At 44.4% G+C, this 21,284-nt stretch overlaps 1 protein-coding gene across 8 annotated transcripts in view; it reads right to left on the bottom strand.

The window, feature by feature from the left end:
- The window catches only part of RBFOX1 (RNA binding fox-1 homolog 1), a 2,444,696-nt gene that overhangs the window by 1,825,293 nt on the left and 598,119 nt on the right, over positions 1-21,284 (bottom strand). For all 8 annotated transcript variants that reach the window (XM_061401054.1, XM_061401052.1, XM_061401049.1 and 5 more), the window contains exon 4: positions 17,053-17,085. In XM_061401054.1, the coding sequence (XP_061257038.1) occupies positions 17,053-17,085 (33 nt within the window). The remainder of the gene's footprint in view (positions 1-17,052; positions 17,086-21,284) is intronic.

The raw sequence follows: 21,284 nt of genomic DNA, 5'->3' as shown, positions 1-21,284 counted from the left end.
ATTGGAAAAGGCCCTGATGCTGGGGAAGATTGAAGGCAAAAGGAGAAGGGGGCAGCATAGGATGAGATGGTTAGAGAGCATCACTGACTCAATGGACATGAATTTGAGCAAGATTCAGGAGAGAGCAGAAGACAAAGGAGCCTGGCATGCTACAGTCCATGGGGTCCCAAAAAGTCAGGCACTCCTTAGCCACTAAATGACAACAACAAACTCCCTTTAATTATAAATATGAGCAGCAATTCACAGTAGAATTACCAGTACCTGTGAGTTTGTCACCTACAGAATCCACAGAATTTTTCAGTCATAACATTATAATTGTCATAGATATCTCAAAATGTCATAAGCTTGTTGCTGTTTCCAAGTTACAGTAATTATTAAATTTGTTATTTAATGTATTAAAAAGGAAAACAACAATTTTACTGGATCACATTTATTATTTTAGTAAATGCATTTCAATACACACATTTTCCTTAGTTATCCTAAGTATTTCATATTATATATTTTAAAACTTTATTCTCAGGTGGTTCTAGTGATAAAAAAAAAAAAAAACTTGCCTGCCAAAGCAAGAGATGTAAGAGATGCCTGTTTGATCCCTGGATTGGCAAGATCCCCTGGAGGAGGGCATGGCAACCCACTCCAGTATTCTTGCCTGGAGAATCCCATGGACAGAGGAGCCTGGCAGGCTACAGTCCATGGGGTTCCAAAGAATCAGACACGACTGGAAGCACTTAGCACACAGGCACACATTCTCCAAAAAGACCCACCATTCTCCTCAGATGTCAAAGGGACTCATGAAACAAAAGGTAACAGTTCCTTGGTCTAGGGTCTCAAGGACCCTCAGTTCTACACAACTGAAGAGGAAGGTCAGGACTGCAGACACCTGCTGGTGATCACCCAGGTGTCTTCTGGCAGGTATCCTCCCAAGCCCTCTGCTACTACATCTATAATGAGGAGCTCATCACGTTTCCCCCAAATCCCCCATAGGATTATTACAAGAATCAAATATGGCACTGAATGTGAATCTACTGGCTGAAAGGAATAGGTTCTGCGTAAACGTGGGGCATCAAGCAAATCATGCTTTGGAAACTTAACAGACCCTTCTCTAGCTTCCTCCTGGGGGTCCTGCATGTTGCTCCCAGGTCCTCCTCCTAGGATGCCACAGAAGGAAAGCTGCCAAGGGCTGTGGGAGGCAGAGACCACTGGAGGCACTGCTGTCACATTACGAATTGAGTCCTGGCTAGATCCCTTGTAACAATAGTCTCATCCCTTTGAATCTCTGTTTCCTCTTCTTGTGACAGAAAGAATGACACTGGAATAAGAAAAGCCCATGCAAAGTGTAAAACAGAGCGCCTGCCATGTAACCACAGTGTAGGGTTTGGTGAAGCATGGTGGTTGGGATGACAATAGAGATGACTATTATCATCATTATCACACAGGGGCAGGTATTTACTACTCATGGAATAACTATGGGAGCTTCACATTTCCAAACTCCTTGCCCGTGGGCACAGTGGGACACATTTTAGCTGGTGGGTTGTGGGTGAAAGTGATGGGTGCCATTTCTGTGCTGAGACAGTGAAAAAGACATGTGAGATTCCCTCATTCTTTCCTCCCCTGCCATAGGGATGGTGGAGGTGTGTGCTGACATGGTGGAGATACAGGATAGAGCAGCCTGTATAGCTTGATCACTAGGAGAGAGCTCCCTAGGAGAGTCACTCTGTGCTCACTGGATTGGTCCCCTGAGCAAGAAATAAGACTTGTTGGGTGAGCCATTGAGATTTCCTGGTTAACCTGTTACTTCAGCACCTCCTAACCTCTCCTGACTAATATATTAACTATGAAAACCACAAAGAAACACACAATATCTACATCTTTAATGATGACAATGGCTAGGTCTACACGAGACACACTTAGAATTCAGTACCATCTACAAGGGCATGAGTAGATAGTCCACTGGCAAATCTGGACAGAATCTAGTCCAAAGACTGAATGTAGTCCAAGGAGAGATGCTCAGAGGTCACTCACTCCAGTGTCTGCATTCCATCTGCAAACCCTGCTGACCCAGGACAGCATTTACTCATTGGAAGTGAGGTAGCCTCCCGAGACACCATGTCTGTAGACATTAGCTGAACCACCAAGGTGCTATTCCTACACACCGTTCTCTCTCCTTCCCACCAAAGGTTCACGGAACTCTTGAGCAATGCAAAAAGCTCTCAGTATCCATGTTGCCCCCAGTATGTAAGGAGGAGGGCAAGGAGGACCAGAATCCCTGTCTATGGCACCGCTCGGGATGGCACAGGGGCAAAGTATAAGGAGTAATTAACACATTTCAAACCAGCATGTAAAACGTGTCAGCTGTTTTGAGTGTTAATTGATATTTTTGCAAACTAATTACATTAGAATGACAAGGCCAGGAAGACACTGAAAGAGTTTACCAATTTTGTTCCGCTCCTCTTGTTTAACTGGCTACATGGATTACCACTTTATTCAATTTTTATTTTTTTTTAATTTACCAGAAATGATCTAAACACCATGCTATTTCACAGCTATCATCATTTATTCATAGCTCAATAGAGGAAGCCAGAATAGCAATAACTCTTTCTTTTTTTTCTCCTCCTAATTGTCATTCTGGGGAGATAAGTGGAATATCAGCCTCGAGTCAAGCTACATTAGTGCTGAGAAGCAGGCTCAGTCATGAAGTTTCTCCAGTGTGCGCTAACATCATTTGTCATGAGAGGTTTGTGCTGAGCAATCAGACTGTAACCCAAGGGGGTGTTCAAGCCTGCTTCCCCCATCTTAGCTGGGCTGCTGGTGCCAAAGGCAAATTGCCTAGAATCAAACACTAACTCTGCCTGCTAGCCGTGAGGCCATGAATGGATCCCATCAACTCTTCCGAGCCTTGGTTTTCTCACCCATTAAATGAAGGTTATTTACGTGAATACTTATCCACACAAGTCTGCTGGAAAGAAGAAATGAGGTAATCCATGTAAAATTCTCAGCACTGTGCTTGGCAGGCAGAGGACATCCAATAAATGCTGGCTGTTCTCACGGCCACCACCACCGTCATCAAGGGTCTTCTTTCCTGCTGCCCCTACAGTCAGGTGCCAATCCACATGTCTGGGGGATTTCCCAATTCTCCTGTCCATCCCTCACCTATATGCACAGTAAACCCAAGGCAGTCTCTCTGCTGTTTGCCAATCTTGGTCCAGATGATTAAAATAAGCCATGCACCGTGGTATCCAGGGCTACGACCCCCAGTGCCTCTTACTGACCTCAATGCTAGGTCACAGGGGTGGGTGGGAGAGGAGGATGACTTGATCGCCCCCTCTAGGTGTTCATTCTCTCCCTTGAATCCTCCTCTATTTCAGAACTTGAATAAAAAGCATCTGTTCATCCATCTGTGTATCTTTTTAGGTTTGGGGCTCTATGAGAGCAGGAGATGTGTCTTATTCATTTTACACGTGTGCGTGCTAAGTCACTTCAGTCGTGTCTGACTCTTTCCAACCCCATGGACTGCAGCCCTCCAGGCTCCTCTGGCTATGGGATTCCCCAGGCAAGAAAACCAGAGTGGGTTGCCATGCCCTCCTCCAAGGGATCTCTCTGATCCAGGGATCGAACCAGGGTCTCCTGCATTGCAGGTGGATTCTTTACTACCTGAGCCATCAGGCTCTCAAAAAAATAGTGATGTAAAAATAGATGCCCTTTCCGCTTTCTGCATCAGTGCATGCTCCTCCAAACAGATCCATCTGCTAATGAGTATGTGGTCCACAGGTTTCCAGAACCTCTGAGCCCGGGCTGATTCCAGCCACAATCCCTCTTCCCTCTTGTTCACTAGTGTTTCTATGATTCTCTCAGGGGCAGCTCACAGTTCCCCATATGGAGCTTTTCCTTCTCTGGCCTGTTACAAAGCTTTGCCTTTGGCCTCGGTTTCCACAGCCAGTTGAATTCCTACCACCCAGGCTGATTCTGAACATCCCAACACTCCCCTTCAACTGTCACATCTTTAAGCCTCCTCCATGGAAGCCCCACCCCCGTGGATCAGTTCGTTTCTCCTTTGCCATTGATAAAGATGGGCTAAACTATCGGAGTGATGTAGCATTACAGACCCTGGCAGGTTGGAGCCTCTGCTGTTGGGTCTAATTTGGTGCATCGAGTCTGAGAGCTGAGTGAGATGTGAGCCCGGAGCATACCTTTTGATCTTAAGTAGTCAGAAGGTTGGAGTGTATAATGCTATGGAAATAAATGGTGTCAAAACTGTAGGAAATAATTTATGGTGTGGGAATGGGCTCTGTGATCACAGGGCCCTCACAACATCTTGAAACAGAGAGTTGACGAGGTTGTTTGAGCTGTGGCAGGGGCAGGCGGGCAGGAGGGAGAAGGAGAAGAGGAGAGACTGGGTTTTTCTCACGGGAGTTGGGAGGCCCAGTCTATGTCTCTGAGAAACAGGAGGTAACTTCCAGTTTAAGCTTGTCACTTCAGCTGACTTTGGGGTCTGAGAGTCATGGATGAGATTCTTGATCCCTTTCCTATGAACTCTGTAACTTGCTTAATTAAGAAACTTGAACCTTGGTTTGCTCATCTGTAAAATAGGAAAAATACTAGTAGTCACTGCACAGGGCTCTTGTAAGGGTGCAATTAAATAAGTTATATAAAATGTCTTGTAGAGTGTCTGGCATATAGTCAGATACTAATTAAGACCCAACGGACTTTTTCTTTCCCTTTAGTTACTCTTTTTCATTAACCTCATCGCAATGTACAAGTGGTGAGATTCTTCTAACGCATCCTCAAAAGCTCAGAGTAACAGAAACCAATTTTTTTCTGATATAAGCAGTAGAAAGAGAATGTTTTTGACTGCTCACCTTTCTCAGGGACCTTTACTTACTTTCCAAGGATTGAGGTGTTTTGGAAGGCTCAAGATCTGATGAATCCATTCGGTTTAGAGACTATGAACTGGTTTTAGTTGACACCCTGCTCTTTCCTCCTGTACATCAGAAGGAGCGCCCAAGAACCCTAACAAAAATAACTACAATGACTAACATATATGAAGGGTTATTTGTGCACCAGGTAACATTGCTAATTGCCTCCCACAATTTATACCATGACTTTTCACCTTCACCAAAAAGCTCTAAGGTTCTAAAATAGGTAACCAACCAGGACACACTGTATAGCAGTGGGCTCTCCATTCAGTATTCTATAATAGCCTAAATGAGAGAATAAGTTGAAAAAGAATAGATATATGTATATGAAAAACGTTGCTATACACCTGAAACTAGCATATACTCCAATAAAAAAAATTTTTTTTAATTGAAAAATAAAAATGGAGGCAAAATGTTATAAGGTTCATTCTTTATCTTCATTCTATATAGGAGGCAAACAGGACATGCAAAGGTTAAGAAATTTGCCCCAGTTTCATCTCCAGCAGGGCCTGGAGATGGGAAATGCTGGAGCTGGGGTTTGAAGCCAGGCGTTGGACTCCATAGCCTGTACACACAACAGTCAAGTTCATAGTAGAGCATGCCCCAGCACTGCAGTCAGACACTGATTCAGACATTGGTCCTGCTATTTAATTCTTATGTAATTGTGGCCAACGTATGTCACCTCTTAGAGTCTCAGTCTCCTCCTCTGTGAAGTATGGATGGTGACACTCGTAAAGAGCATCATGAAGCTAATGCAGTGCTCAGTGCATAGTATGCATGTGCTGGATGGCATGGTGTGTCCAGGGCTGCTGCTGTCAGCTCAGCTCCCGCCCCTGGGGCTGCCAGATGCCCGTTTACAGGACAGACCTCACTGATCAATACCCTCTGCACAGTGCTTCCCATCAGCGTCCCTCTTCCTGCTTATCTTTCCCTCTTTTACTCTCAATTCTACCTCTGCTACTCACTGGGTATATGAGGGCTGCCAGCCATCAGCTCTGTTGGTCTCTTCCTTTTCCTTAAAATTCATCCACACTTACTCTCCCATTCTTTCTTCAGTTCAGTTCAGTCCAGTCGCTCAGTCGTGTCCGACTCTTTGTGACCCCATGGATTGCAGCACGCCAGGCCTCCCTGTCCATCACCAACTCCCGGAGTTCACTCAAACTCACATCCATTGAGTCGGTGATGCCATCCAACCATCTCATCCTCTGTCGTCCCCTTCTCCGCCTGCCCTCAATCTTTCCCAGCATCAGGGTCTTTTCAAATGAGTCAGCTCTTCGCATCATGTGGCCAAAGTATTGGAGTTTCAGCTTCAACATCAGTTCTTCCAATGAATACCCAGGATTGATCTCCTTTAGGATGGACTGGTTGGATCTCCTTGCAGTCCAAGGGACTCTCAAGAGTCTTCTACAACACCATCAATTCTTTGGCACTCAGCTTTCTTTATAGTCCAACTCTCACATCCATACATGATGATTGGAAAAACCATAGCCTTGACTAGATGGACCTTTGTTGGCAAAGGTATTGCCTCTGCTTTTTAATATACTGTCTAGGGTGGCCATAACTTTTCTTCCAAAGAGTAAGTGTCTTTTAATTTCATGGCTGCAATCACCATCTGCAGTGATTTTGGAGCCCCAAAAAATAAAGTCTGCCACTGTTTCCACTGTTTCTCCATTTATTTGCCATGAAGTGATGGGACCACATACCATGATCTTCGTTTTCTGAATGTTGAGCTTTAAGCCAACTTTTTCACTCTCCTCTTTCACCTTCATCAAGAGGCTCTTTAGTTCTTCTTCACTTTCTGCCATAAGGATGGTGTCATCTGCATATCTTAGGTTATTGATATTTCTCCTGGCAATCTTGATTCCAGCTTGTGCTTCATCCAGCCCAGCATTTCTCATAATGTACTCTGCATATAAGTTAAATAAGCAGGGTGACAATATACAGCCTTGATGTACTCCTTTTCCTATTTGGAACCAGTCTGTTGTTCCATGTCCAGTCCTAACTGTTGCTTCCTGATCTGCATACAGATTTCTCAAGAGGCAGGTTAGGTGGTCTGGTATTCCCATCTCTTTCAGAATTTTCCACAGTTTATTGTGATCCACACAGTCAAAGGCTTTGGCATAGTCAGTAAAGCAGAAATAGACATTTTTTCTGGAACTCTCTTGCTTTTTTGATGATCCAGCCAATGTTAGCAGTTTGATCTCTGGTTCCTCTGCCTTTTCTAAAACCAGCTTGAATATCTGGAAGTTCATGGTTCACATATTGCTGAAGCCTGGCTTGGAGCATTTTGAGCATTATTTTACTAGTGTGTGAGATGAGTGCAATTGTGTGGTAGTTTGAGCATTTTTGCCATTGCCTTTCTTAGGGATTGAAATGAAAACTGACCTTTTCCAGTCCTGAGGCCACTGCTGAGTTTTCCAAATTTTCTGGCATATTGAGTGCAGCACTTTCACAGCATCATCTTTTAGGATATGAAATAGCTCAACTGGAATTCCATCATCTCCACTAGCTTTGTTTTTAGTGACACTTCTTAAGGCCCACTTGACTTTGCTTTCCAGGATGTCTGGCTCTAGGTGAGTGATACACCATCATGATTATCTGGGTCATGAAGATCTTTTTTGTACAGTTCCTCTGTGTATTCTTGCCACCTCTTCTTAATATCTTCTGCTTCTGTTAGGTCCATACCATTTCTGTCCTTTATTGAGCCCATCTTTGCATGAAATGTTCCCTTGGTATCTCTAATTTTCTTGAAGAGATCTCTAGTCTTTCCCATTCTATTGTTTTCCTCTATTTCTTTGCACTGATCACTGAGGAAGTCTTTGTTATCTCCCCTTGCTATTCTTCTTGTGACATTCTTTCTTAATGTCACAGCAAAAAATGTCTCCTTTCTCAGTCCAATTAAGACTGTAGTTCTCTGGCTTCATGCTGGTCCCCGATGACACAATGGTGACCAAAGCAGCTTACCCTCAGGGACACTCTGCTCACCTTCCAGCATGTAAACCCCACCTGTGCTCTAATCCCCATCTTTGTATCCTCTGAGGCCCGTTTTTCAAGCATATGACAAACCCAACCCAGCCTCTGCCGTCTTCAAAATTCCTTCAATCCAGGGAGCATCATTGCTTTGGCTCAACCACTTGCCCCTTTAGAGACTGGTCCATATTCTACATATGAGTTGTTTTCTTTCAGTCTACCCCCTAAGGCTCCACTTCTGTCTTCCACCACCAACACTGGGAAAGCTGTTGTTGAGGACATTAATGATTGTCCACCTGACAAGTCTAGACCCATCAACCTGGGGCTCACTCTCCTTGACCCCAGTGAATCATCCAGGGCCTGCCCCTTTCTCATAACCCTCTCCCCCCTTCAGTTTCCAGGAGGATCTTGGTCTGTTTCTCCAAGTTCACCCTGACCACTTCCACTCCTCTTCACAGCTCACGTACCCCTTTAACACTTATTCCCTGAACATGCAAGTGCTTTCTCATCTGTGCCTTTTCTCGCCTTCTCTGCTTTTCTTGACTTCAAGCCTCCAGTCTGTACCTTACCCACTCTGGGAAGCCTCCATATATACCATACTCCCCTCTCAGCCCACTTATGTCTGAGCCCAGACCCTAAACTAAAGGAATATGGAGTAGGGTTTATGGAGAGGGCTTTGCTCTTACAAGAATGCTGGCCATCACAAAACAAAGGACACTATACCATTTACAATATAGCCTGCTCCCCTCCATATTGGTCCATATGTTCTTTGAGGGTAAGATTGTATGTTCAAGTCACATATGGATCCCAGGACTTAGCTCTTTCCCTGGAATAGAAGAGCTGCCACTTAAATCTCCATCAACAATAGACAAGACAGGGAAGCAACCTAAAAGTCCATTGGACTGAGGAATGGATAAAGAAGATGTGGTATATATACAATGGAATATCACTCAGTCACTAAAAGGAATGAAATAATGCCATTTGTCACAACATGAATGAAACTAGAGATTGTCATACTGAGTGAAGTAAGGTAGACAGAGAAGGAGAAGCATTGTATGATATCCCTTGTAATCCCGTATATGAGGAACCTAAAAAGAAATGATACAAATGAACTTATTAACAAAATAGACACAGACTCACAGACTTAGAAAATGAATTTTTGGTGGCTGGGGGGAAGGGATAGTTAGGGAGTTTGGGATGGACATATACACACTGCTATATTTAAAATGGATAACCAACAAGGACCTACTGTGTAGCACAGGGAACTCTGCTCAATGTTATGTGGCAGCCTGGATGAAGAGGAGTTTGGGGGAGAATGGATACATGTATATGTATGGCTAGGTCCTTGCTGTTCACCTGAAACTCACAACATTGTTAATCAGTTATATTCCAATACAAAATAAAAATTTTTTTTTCTTTATAAAAGACCAATCATGTCTCCAACTGAGATTTCTGGACCCTTGAATAAAGACCGGATGACTCTTTCTATGGTTCTTTAAACATTTTTTTTTTGGAGCTGGTTTCAAGGACAGAGAAGACTCTCAAAACGTGATTGGGTAAATTAGACGAGGTCTGTGTGCTTGTGCTGGGAGTGATTGGGAGCAGGAGGAAAAGGGGATGACAGAGGATGAGATGGCTGGATGGCATCACTAACTCGATGGGCATGAGGCTGGGTGAACTCTGGGAGTTGATGATGGAAAGGGAGGCCTGGCGTGCTGTGATTCATGGGGTCACAAAGAGTCGGACACGGCTGGGTGACTGAACTGAACTGAACTGAACTGTGTGCTCATTGGGAAGCTTTGCTGATCTTCAAGTGGATCTTGCCCTTGATGGAGAGAAGAGGGCTATGGACTTTGATTGAATTCAGTTCAGTTCAGTCGATCAGTTGTGTCCGACTCCTTGCAACCCCATGAACCACAGCACGCCAGTCCTCCCTGTCCATCACCAACTCCCAGAGTTGACCCAAATTCATGTCCATTGAGTCGGTGATGCCACCCTACCACCTCATCCTCTGTTGTCCCATTCTCCTCCTGCCTTCAATCTTTCCCAGCATCACTGTCTTTTCCAATAAGTCAGTTCTTCCCATCAGGTGACCAAAGAATTGGAGCCTCAGCATCAGTCCTTCCAATGAATATTCAGGACTGATTTCCTTTAGGATTAACTGGTTTGTTCTCCTTGCAGTCCAAGGGACTCTCAATAGTCTTCTCCAACACCATCAATTCTTTGGCACTCAGCTTTCTTTATAGTCCAACTCTCACATCCATACATGACCACTCGAAAAACCATAGCCTTGTTAGACTTTGTTGACAAAGTAATGTCTGTGCTTTTTAATATGCTGTCCAGGTTGGTCATAACTTTTCTTCCAAGGAGTAAGCATCTTTTAATTTCATGGCTGCAAATTTTGGAGCCCCAAACAATAAAGTCTGCCACTGTTTCCCCATCTATTTGCCATGAAGTGATGGAACCAGATGTCATGATCTTAGTTTTCTGAATGTTGAGCTTTAAGCCAACTTTTTCACTCTCCTTTTTCATTTTCATCAAGAGGCTCTTTAGTTCTTCTTCACTTTCTGCCATAAGGGTGGTGTCATCAGCATGTCTGATGTTATTGATATTTCTCCTGGCAATCTTGATTTCAGCTTGTGCTTCCTCCAGCCCAGTGTTTCTCATGATGTTCTCTGCATGTAAGTTAAATAAGCAGTGTGACAATATACAGCCTTGACATACTCCTTTTCCTATTTGGAACCAGTCTGTTGTTCCATGTCCAGTTCTAACTGTTGCTTCCTGACCTGCACTTAAATAAGCTGCCTGCTTAAGGTGTGGGTCCGCCATGATGCAAAATCACCAAAGCACATTTTCAAAGCCACGAGTCTCAAGCTAAACTTCTAGTTATTTATTTATGCTCTTACTTTATACAAGAGATAAAAATTGTGTGAGGAAGCAAAATAACAATTGTGGATCATTTGTTCTGTGCCACGTACTATCTTTGGATTATGAAATTTTCAAATTCAAATCAATCTTTTGAGGGGGTGGTTTTCATTCTTGCCATTGTATGGATAAGAGACCTGTTCATCAGTGAAGTGACTTGATCGCAGGCATATAACTTATAAATTGTGGACCCATGATTCTTATCCCATCTCTAAGACTCCAGAGAGCGCAGCTTTCCCCACTGTAACCCTCTCAGCGCAGTAGCTCAACTTTCTCCTATAAAATGTTCTCACTTCACAAGTGACTTGGAACAGCCAGGACTGGCCTTTTGTTCACAGCAAAAGAAATTCAGTCTCTTCTCAAAAGTTCTGGCTTCTCTCCAACTGGGCCAGAGTATTCAGAGGCTCTGTAACCTCTGGATCTGCTTTTCTGAGACTCGGGATTGAAACAAGAAAAATGCATGATTCTTTGGCCTGGGTTCAAGTTTCCTTCGAGATGGACACAGGGATTGGTGGAAGCGAGATCCCACGTACCTTTCTCTGAGGCCACCAGGTTCTGCCAACTGCACTGCTTCCCACTGCAATTATTTGGGATAGCGAGACTAATATCAATCAATCTCACTTCGATCGCTTTGCCATGAAATAGGAGCTGGCCAATTTGTCAAAATTGAGGCCCTCCACGGGGTTTATATTGCCATTAAACTATCAACAGGAAATCATTAAGGTGAGGCAAGAAACCAACTGGTAACTGAAAAGAAATGATTTTTTTTTCCCAAACATCCTTGCCTACAACCTCCTTTGTCTAGCTGTCAGTGCAACCACTGTGGGGCTGGGTCTCAGATCTCTGAGCCACCCTGTAGTCGGAGGTGGAGAGAACTCAGATGCAGGCATTTGCAATCCAGTGGCTGAGCCCAGGTTACTTGGTTCTCTCACAGCAGGGCAAGCTGTGTGACGACAAACAGAGGGGGAGATGTGTATGCATTTGTGCGATAAAACAGGCTTAATGATTCCGAAGGGGAAAGAGTCCAGGAGACGTACAGTAGCAACTCAGGAACAAAATGGAACCATGCAGGGCCAATTAATGTGCAAATATGTGTGTGCTGAACTTGCATTCCATTCATCATGTGGACATGAAAATTGGGCCATTTATCTGTTATATTATGTATGTGACATCTTAGTTTGGTTCTTACAGGCTGCTTGGGGACAAAGGGCCATGTGCTTTGCGGCAAGCAGAGGGAATTTAAGATAAATTCTTCAGCTGTCATAAACATTGCTGGGCAGAATTTGGTCAGAAGATAAAGCTCTTTCCTCTGCAGGGTTTTAACATTTCTCAATAGTCCATGTGCCATCTTATTAAAACTGTGTGTGGGGCGGGGAGGGGTGGCATATGCCATGAAAAATTATTGGCACAAACAGCTCACTGTCATGTTTTCAAAGTCCAGATTTAGCAAACGTTATTCACATATTCACTGTCAATCTGCAGAGAGAAAGGGAACTGGCAAAGCCATTCATTCTCACTGCTTCTGTGGGTTTGTAATTCTTCTTGTCTGTCTTTACCAACGTCTCCTCCACAGGTGGGGTTTGTTCTGTTTAAATTACAACTGTTTGTCTGTACTTAGGGGGAAAAAAAGGAAAGTCATTTGAGAAGGAAAAGGACCTCACAGAAGCACTTTCTCAGAGCCACTATTATTTACCTAACAGAGCATGCCATGAATATGGATCACACATTAAATAACGGTGATCGCTTGCTTTGATGAATTGCCATTAGAAATTCAATTAATAAAAGGTTACCTCCCTGCAGTAGTGCAAAAAATATGATCTGGCTCCAACAATTATAACTTAGCCTTGGAAATGCTGGTTAGGAGAAAGGAAAAGTTGTGTGTGTGTGTTTTAAACCTGTTCCATCTGTGACATAGGATTCTGGAATTAAAATGAATGAATGAATGAATGGGTGATGAATGGGTGAGCTTAGGCTATTTTTGATCCACAGTTTTGTCTCTATGCTGACAGCTCTACACTTCCTCATTCCCTTGTTTTCATTATCTTGTGTTATACTTTTTATGCTATGTTTTTTCAGTTTTGTTGCTGCTTTTTGTTTTAACCAGGTAGCTTCATTGTTTTCCTTGATGCACAAATCATATACCATAAAGTACACTCATCTTAGGTGCAGAGCTCCATAAATCTCACACATGATGGTACCCTATGTAACTACATCTAGATGAAGGTGTTGAGTATTCCCATTGCCCAGCTGGCTCTCTTGTGTCCTGACCTAAAGGTAACCCAGACGGTTACTTTTATCACCCACTCAGAGGTGGGTGCTCTTTTACATGTAAATGAAATCATACAGGATGTATTTTTAACTCAACATTATTACTCTGGGCTTTCCTGGTAGCTCAGTGGTAAAGAATCCCCCTGCTAATGCAGGAGACATGAGTTCAATCCCTGATCCAGGAAGGGATTACCTTTAGGCCAGGACACAAGAGAGCCAGCTGGGCAATGGGAATACTCAACACCTTCGTCTAGATGTAGTTACATAGGGTACCATCATGTGTGAGATTTATGGAGCTCTGCACCTAAGATGGGAGAAGGCAATGGCACCCCACTCCAATACTCTTGCCTGGCAAATCCCATGGACGGTGGAGCCTGGTGGGGTGCAGTCCATGTGGGGGTCGCTAAGAGTCAGACATGACTGAGCGACTTCACTTTCACTTTTCACTTTCACGCATTGGAGAAGGAAATGGCAACCCACTCCAGTGTTCTTGCCTGGAGAATCCCAGGGATGGGGGAGCCTATTGGGCTGCCATCTATGGGGTCGCACAGAGTCGGCCACAACTGAAGCGACTTAGCAGCAGCAGCAGCAGCACCTAAGATGAGTGTACTTCATGGTATATAATTTGTATACCAAGGACAACAATGAAGCTACCTGGTTAAAACAAAAAGCACCAACAAATGCCACAGAGCAACTAAACCCTGTGTACCACAACTATTGAGCCTGTGCTCTACAGCTTGGGAGCCACAACTGCTGAAGCCCACTGACTGCAACTACTTAAGCCCAGTGCATTAGATTCCATGCTCCGAAACAAGAAAAGTTATCACAATGAGAAGCCAGTGCACCGCAACTACAGAGTAGCCCCCGCTTGTCATAATTAGAGAAAAGCTCATGCAGCAATGAAGACCCAGCACAGCCACAAATAAACAAAAACTTTTTAAAAAGTCACAATATTTAAACATATATATATATCTAAAATTCATAAAGGCTATTTCCTATATCCATTGATAACTATTTTTGGTTAGCATCCTATATTCCATGGTATGACTATATCACAATTTATTCATTATCCTGTTAATGGACATTAAGTTTGTTTATTTTTTGGCTATGATAAATAAAGCTTCTGTGAAAATTATTGTGTACATCTTTTGGTGGCCATTGGGCACACAAGCAGGAGTGGAATTGCTAGAACATTAAACATTATTTCAACTAAGTTTAAAGTATTGCGAGTCTCCAAAACTCCAATTTTTAATTTGGAAATAAGGATAACAAAAATCCTGCCATGTGTGATTTCTGTGAAATTGAAAAGGGGCAACATATGTTTAATTGTTGATTATTTGTTTTAAACTGCCAAATGAAGCACAAATGTGAGACTGTTCCTGGGGGGTTGAGGGGTAGAGAAGATGAGTGTGTGTCCAACTCTTTGTGACCCCATGAACTGCGGCCTGCCAGACTCCTCTGTCCATGGAGTTCTCCAGGCAAGAATACTGGAGTGGGTTGCCATTTTCTTCTCCAGGGGATGGGGATCATAGGAAACAGGCGTCTGTCCATGGTGCTGATTCTAGAGCACTGAGACATATGCAGATATGATCTATTGACAGAAAGCAGAGTCAGTCCTCAAGGAGTGACAGAGCTACCATTTATTAACACCCACTATGCACCAGGCCATGATCTGGGTGGTTTACATGCTGCTATTCATATATTGAAATCCTGTCCCCCAAGGTGATGGCATTAGGAGGTGGGGGTGGGGGGAGGTGGTCTGGAGGTGATTAAACCTCAGGAGTGGGATTAGTTTCTGTGTAAGAAGAGATATTGGATATTAATTGGATACTGGATATTCATTGGAAGGACTGATGCTGAAGCTGAAGTCCAATACTTTGGCCACCTGATGCGAAGAGTTGACTCATTGGAAAAGACCTTGATGCTGGAAAAGATTGAAGGCAGGAAAAGAAGGGGATGACAGAGGATGAGATGGTTGATAGCATCACTGACTCAACAGGCATGAATGTGATCAAACTCCGGAAGGTAGTGAAGGACAGGGAAGGCTGGCGTGCTGCAGACCATGGGGTCACAAAGAGTCAGACACGACTGAGCAACTGAACAATGACAACAAAAAGAGACAGAAGAACTTGCTCTCTCAGCTTCCATGTCATGTGAGGATACAATAAGATAACTATCTGAAAACCAGAATGAGGGTCCTCAGTGGATACCGGATCTGCCAGTACCTTGATCTTGAATTTCCCATCTGTCTAAACTCTGAACAATGAATTTCTGTTGTTTAAGTCCCCCAGTCCATGAACTGACTAAGACACATGGCATGAAAGTTAACAGCCAGCCCTTTGTACCTTGCTAGACACAATTAGAAATCCCAACTCTCTCTCTCTCTCTCTCTCTCTCTCTCTCTCTCTCATTAGCTGAATTGTTCTAGGAAAGTCACTGAGTCTCTCTGAGCTTCAGTTTATTTTTCTGTGAAGTGGGGACTACAATAGTGGATACATCCTGAGATTTCTGTGAGGATTTTATAAGCTGATGCATGTGAAATCTTTACATGGTGAATGGTATGTGGTAGGCACTGGATACATGGAAACTGGTTCTCTGTTGAGAATAAATCAAAAGAGTAAACACAGCAAGGCCCTTTTAGTGCTCTCAGCAACCTTGTGTGATGTATTGTCATTCTCACTCTGAAAACGAGGCAAGGAGCTTCGGGTGGACACATGACTGGCCTGAGGAATTGCCCCAAGATCATCAGGAAGCAGGTGGACTAGCAGCTCCTTACCCCTCTCCATCCTTTCACATCCTCACCTTCTTCTCCTCCCAATGATCTGCCTCACCAGGCATCTAAAGTAACATTCACACCACTCATGAACCACATACCAAGTCGCTTCAGTCGTGTCTGTCTCTTTGTGACCCTATGGACTGTAGCCCGTCAGGCTCCTCTGTCCATGAGATTCTCCAGGCAAGAATACTGGAGTGGGTTGCCATACCCTCCTCCAGGGGATCTTCCCTACCCAGGGATAAAACCAGTGTCTGTTACATCACCTGCATTGGCAGGTGGGTTTTTTTACCACTAGCGCCACCTGGGGAGCCCAGTGAACCACAGTTTCTGGAACACTTTTGCACACCAAGCTATCCTATCCAAGCATGCAGACATCTGAACTGGTTTCCACTCTTTGCAACAATCTCCCGTCAAGTTTTGTAGAAAGCTGCCAGCATCTGCCTTCACACTCCTTATTCCATATGACCATCCAACAATCATGCGACGGGTCCAAAGGAGCCAAGTTACCCTCATTGAGTCCGTGAGAAAAGTGAGTTTCAGCAGGGAAAGTGATGGATGCATGAAGTCACACAGAACCGAGGCAGTGGAGGCCCTGGTCAACGCCTATTGCTCAATACACTCAAGCCAAACTTGCAACTGGGATGACAGCTCCACAGCCCTGGGTGTATTTTGCATGAACCCACTCAGTGACATCATGTACAATTCCTCACGGATGGTGACCCTGCTGGGGACTGCTGATAAACATCTTTTCAAAGTCTCTACCTACTGTCAGCATCAGTCACAGTTCCCTTAGTGCCCCAGAAGGTAAACTGGGAAAGGAAAAAGAGGGAAGGAATGGAAACCACCAGAGACAGATGGAGGTCTCACCGCTGAAGCAAGGACTTGTCCGACAGAGCTAGAGTCATCATGTGGATATCCAGACTCTGGAGTCACCAAGACAGAAGCAAGTGGGAGACCCAGCTTTGAGGCCATCCACCATCTTTATCAGGCTACTCAGCACGCAGTCCACAAAGAGTACCAGGGGTGACCCAGTCGGCCCCAAACCCAGCACCACAGAAGCCACGCAACTGACAACACACGAGACAAATCTCCAGGAGACTGTGCAGAGCACAGTCACAACCACAGCACCCACTTCATGCATCACAGAAGAAAATGGTTTCAGAAAGTCCTCCAAAGAGACAACAAAACCACATTTCCTACCTCAGTTGTGCTGGCAGCCAGGCTTGCTGAAACCTGCAAGTTAAAAGAAAAAAAGACATTAGTATTGATTCAACAAGAAGGTAATTGGATTAATTGTCTTTTTAAAGGAACTGGCATCAATAATTTGTTATGACCCGAGGGGACAATGGGTGGGACGGACACACACACACACACACACACAGAGGTGCTTTTTCTTCTATCAAGCACAGGAGCAAGATTTGTTTTTCCAGTCCTGTGAATAAGGTGAAGAGGATAATTAATATTTTCAACACATTATAACAATCTTGCCAGGAAGAAAAAAGGGGAAGGGCTATGTGCAATGCCCATACACTGATAATGATTAAATGAACACCAAAAAAAGCAAAGGCATTGAAGACATTGAGGGTTCTTTTTCCCTTAAAGTTTTGAGTCAGTGTTCTGAAAAGGTACAACTACAAACTACAGAAACTGCAACCTTCTGTTCCAAAATGCCTCAAACACTCTGAACTACAGAGCAATGCCAAGGATTGTGCCATGCTCTTTATGTCATCCCCAGAACAACTTTTACTATCCCATTTCATTGCTGAGAGTATTGAGCTTAGAAGAAAAGTAATCTTTTCCAGCTCAGAAAGTTATTCAGTAGAGGAAGTTAGATTTAAGCTCAAGAAAAAGTCACAGACTTTCAGGCTCCTACCCACAGCCCGTTCTGCACTAAAGGACTTGACTTAGACTCCACCCACCATTTTCAAGGTGGCTTCCCCCGTGGCACTAGTGGTAAAGAACCTGCCTGCCAATGCACGAGACATAAGAGAGGTGGGTTTAATCCCTAGGCAGGGAAGATCCCCTGGAGGAGGGCATGGCGACTCACTCTAGTATTCTCACCTGCAGAGAATCCCATGGACAGAAGAGCCTGGCAGGCTACAGTTGGCTACAGTCTATAGGGTCTCAAAGATTTGGACATGACTAAAGCAACTTAGCACACACACCTGCACCAAGTTCATATATGCAGAGAGGGAACCTCCTATCTAGGGGCAGATAGGGTGTTATTTTTCCCCTGATGACTCCAGGAATTATCTCCCCCACAACTCTCTACTTACACATGAGGCTGACCTGGCCATCCTCAGCCTTATTTTCCTACCAGCCAGCTATGAACTGAGTTGAGTCTACTCCCACTCCAAATTCATGAAGCTCTAACCCTCAATGTGATGGTATCTGGAGGTGAGCCCTCGGGAGATGATTAAGTTTAGATGAGGTCTGAGTGAGTCCCCCAGGATGGGATTAGGGCCTTTTATGAAACACCAGAGTTTGCCTCCTGTCTCTCTCTTCACCTTCTTGCACCAAGAAAAGGCCATATGAAGACACAGTAAGAAGGTGACCACGTGAAATCCACAGAGAGAACTCTCACCAGACACAACCCTGCTGGCTCCTTGATGGCGAACTTCCAGCCTCCGGAATTGGGAGAAACAAACCCCTGTTGTTTAATCCACCCAGTCTATAGTATTTTGTAACCCGAGTAACCCAAGCTCACTAAGACAAGCCAATACCAGCTCACAGCTGTGAATCAACTAAGGGCTTAAGAATGCATGGGTTCCTGAGTTAGATGAACAGGCCTGTAACCCCCCCCCCCCCGGCTCCCATTACCCTCACTCCGGCGCTCACCCCCAGGGAACTAGACCAGCCCTCGCTGAAGCCATCAGCCCCAGAAGCAGCTGAGGCAGTGCTCGCTTCCCACTGGGCAGCTTTCAAGTGTCATCAGCCTGCTAAACAGGAGGCCAGACTTTAGACTGACCTCAGCCAAGAGGATGCATTAGTTAGTGTCCTGAGGTTTAGCAAGGTACAAGTCCGGGGGCCAGCCATGGGGAAACCGCCAAGGTGTGATGAATATCGGAGCCCAGGGCACCTCCGCCCTTACCTTCCTTTCCCTCCCTGCCCTCTGTCCTTTCTGTGGTGGGGCTGGGAAAGCAGCTGGTCCCAAAAAGAGTGGCCATATCCCTAAAGCACAAGTGCAGAAGGTCCCTGGCTACATAGCTCTGTGTGTGTGTGTGCACACACGTGTGTGTAAAGTGAAGCATGCCATTCAACAGCTGCAGGTCCCTGGCAGTGCATGACAATACAGTTCTCAGGTGCCCTCTCTAACTTCCTCTGCTTCATAATCTTAGTCTGAGTCTCCTAACGTTGTGTATTTCGGGTCACACAACCCCTTTCATTCCTCCCTATTAGGCAAGCCTGCTTCTTGCATCTTCCTTAGATAAACACACATCAACAAAGAGGAGTAGGCGTGGCTGTTGACAGAAGCACTGTTGGTGATAACAAGACGCTTCTAAAACATTTTAAATTTTATTTAAATTGGAGAATTATTACTTTAAATATTGTGATTTTTTTGCCATCAGATCACATCAGACCAGTCGCTCAGTCGTGTCTGACTCTTTGTGATCCCATGAATCACAGCACGCCAGGCCTCCCTGTCCATCACCAACTCCCGGAGTTCACTCAGACTCACGTCCATCGAGTCAGTGATGCCATCCAGCCATCTCATCCTCTGTCTTCCCCTTCTCCTCTTGCCCCCAATCCCTCCCAGCATCAGAGTCTTTTCCAACGAGTCAACTCTTTGCATGAGGTGGCCAAAGTACTGGAGTTTCAGCTTTAGCATCATTCCTTCCAAAGAAATCCCAGGGCTGATCTCCTTCACAATGGACTGGTTGGATCTCCTTGCAGTCCAAGGGACTCTCAAGAGTCTTCTCCAACACCACGGTTCAAAAGCATCAATTCTTCGGTGCTCAGCCTTCTTCACAGTCCAACTCTCACATCCATACATGACCACAGGAAAAACCATAGCCTTGACTAGACGGACCTTTGTTGGCAAAGGTATTGCCTCTGCTTTTTAATATGCTATCCAGGTTGGTCATAACTTTCCTTCCAAGGAGTCAGCATCTTTTAATTTAATGGCTGCAGTCACCATCTGCAGTGATTTTGGAGCCCAGAAAAATAAAGTCTGACACTGTTTCCACTGTTTCCCCATCTAGTTCCCATGAAGTGATGGGACCGGATGCCATGATCTTCGTTTTCTGAATGTTGAGTTTTAAGCCAACTTTTCACTCTCCTCTTTCACTTTCATCAAGAGGCTTTTTAGCTCCTCTTCACTTTCTGCCGTAAGGGTGGTGTCATCTGCATACCTGAGGTTATTGAGATTTCTCCCGGCAATCTTGATTCCAGCTTGTGTTTCTTCCAGTCCAGCGTTTCTCATGATGTACTCTGCAATAAGTTAAATAAACAGGGTGACAATATACAGCCTTGACGTACTCCTTTTCCTACTTGGAACCAGTCTGTTGTTCCATGTCCAGTTCTAACTGCTGATTCCTGACCTGCATACAAATTTCTCAAAAGGCAGATCAGGTGGTCTGGTATTCCCATCTCTTGAAGAACTTCCCACAGTTGATTGTGATCCACATAGTCAAAGGCATTGGCATAGTCAGTAAAGCAGAAATAGATGTTTTTCTGGAACTCTCTTGCTTTTCCCATGATCCAGCGGATGTTGGCAATTTGATCTCTGGTTCCTCTGCCTTTTCTAAAACCAGCTTGAACATCTGCAAGTTCATGGTTCACATATTGCTGAAGCCTGGCTTGGAGAATTTTGAGCATTACTTTACTAGCGTGTGAGATGAGTGCAATTGTGCGGTAGTTTGAGCATTCTTTGGCATTTCCTTTCTTTGGGATTGGAATGAAAACTGACCTTTTCCAGTCCTGTGGCCACCGCTGAGTTTTCCAAATGTGCTGGCATATTGAGTGCAGCACTTTCAAGCATCATCTTTCAGGATTTGGAATAGTTCAACTGGAATTCTATCATCTCCACTAGCTTTGTTCGTAGTGATGCTTTCTAAGGCCCACTTGACTTCACATTCTAGGATGTCTGGCTATAGGTCAGTGATCACACCATCGTGATTATCTGGGTTGTGAAGATCTTTTTTGTACAGTTCTTCTGTGTATTCTTGCCATCTCTTCTTAATATCTTCTGCTTCTGTTAGGTCCATACCATTTCTGTCCTTTATCGAGCCCATCTTTGCATGAAATGTTCCTTTGTTGTTTTTTTGTTTGTTTTGTTTTGTTTTTAATTTTATTTTTAAACTTTACATAATTGTATTAGTTTTGCCAAATATTAAAATGAATCCGCCACAGGTATACATGTGTTCCCCATCCTGAACCCTCCTCCCTCCTCCCTCCCCATACCATCCCTCTGGGTCGTCCCAGTGCACTAG

Source organism: Bos javanicus, chromosome 25 (genome assembly GCF_032452875.1).
Source record: "Bos javanicus breed banteng chromosome 25, ARS-OSU_banteng_1.0, whole genome shotgun sequence".
Lineage (NCBI taxonomy): Eukaryota > Metazoa > Chordata > Mammalia > Artiodactyla > Bovidae > Bos > Bos javanicus.
The sequence above is the reverse complement of the archived record's forward strand: the minus strand, read 5'-3'. Positions and strand labels throughout refer to the sequence as shown.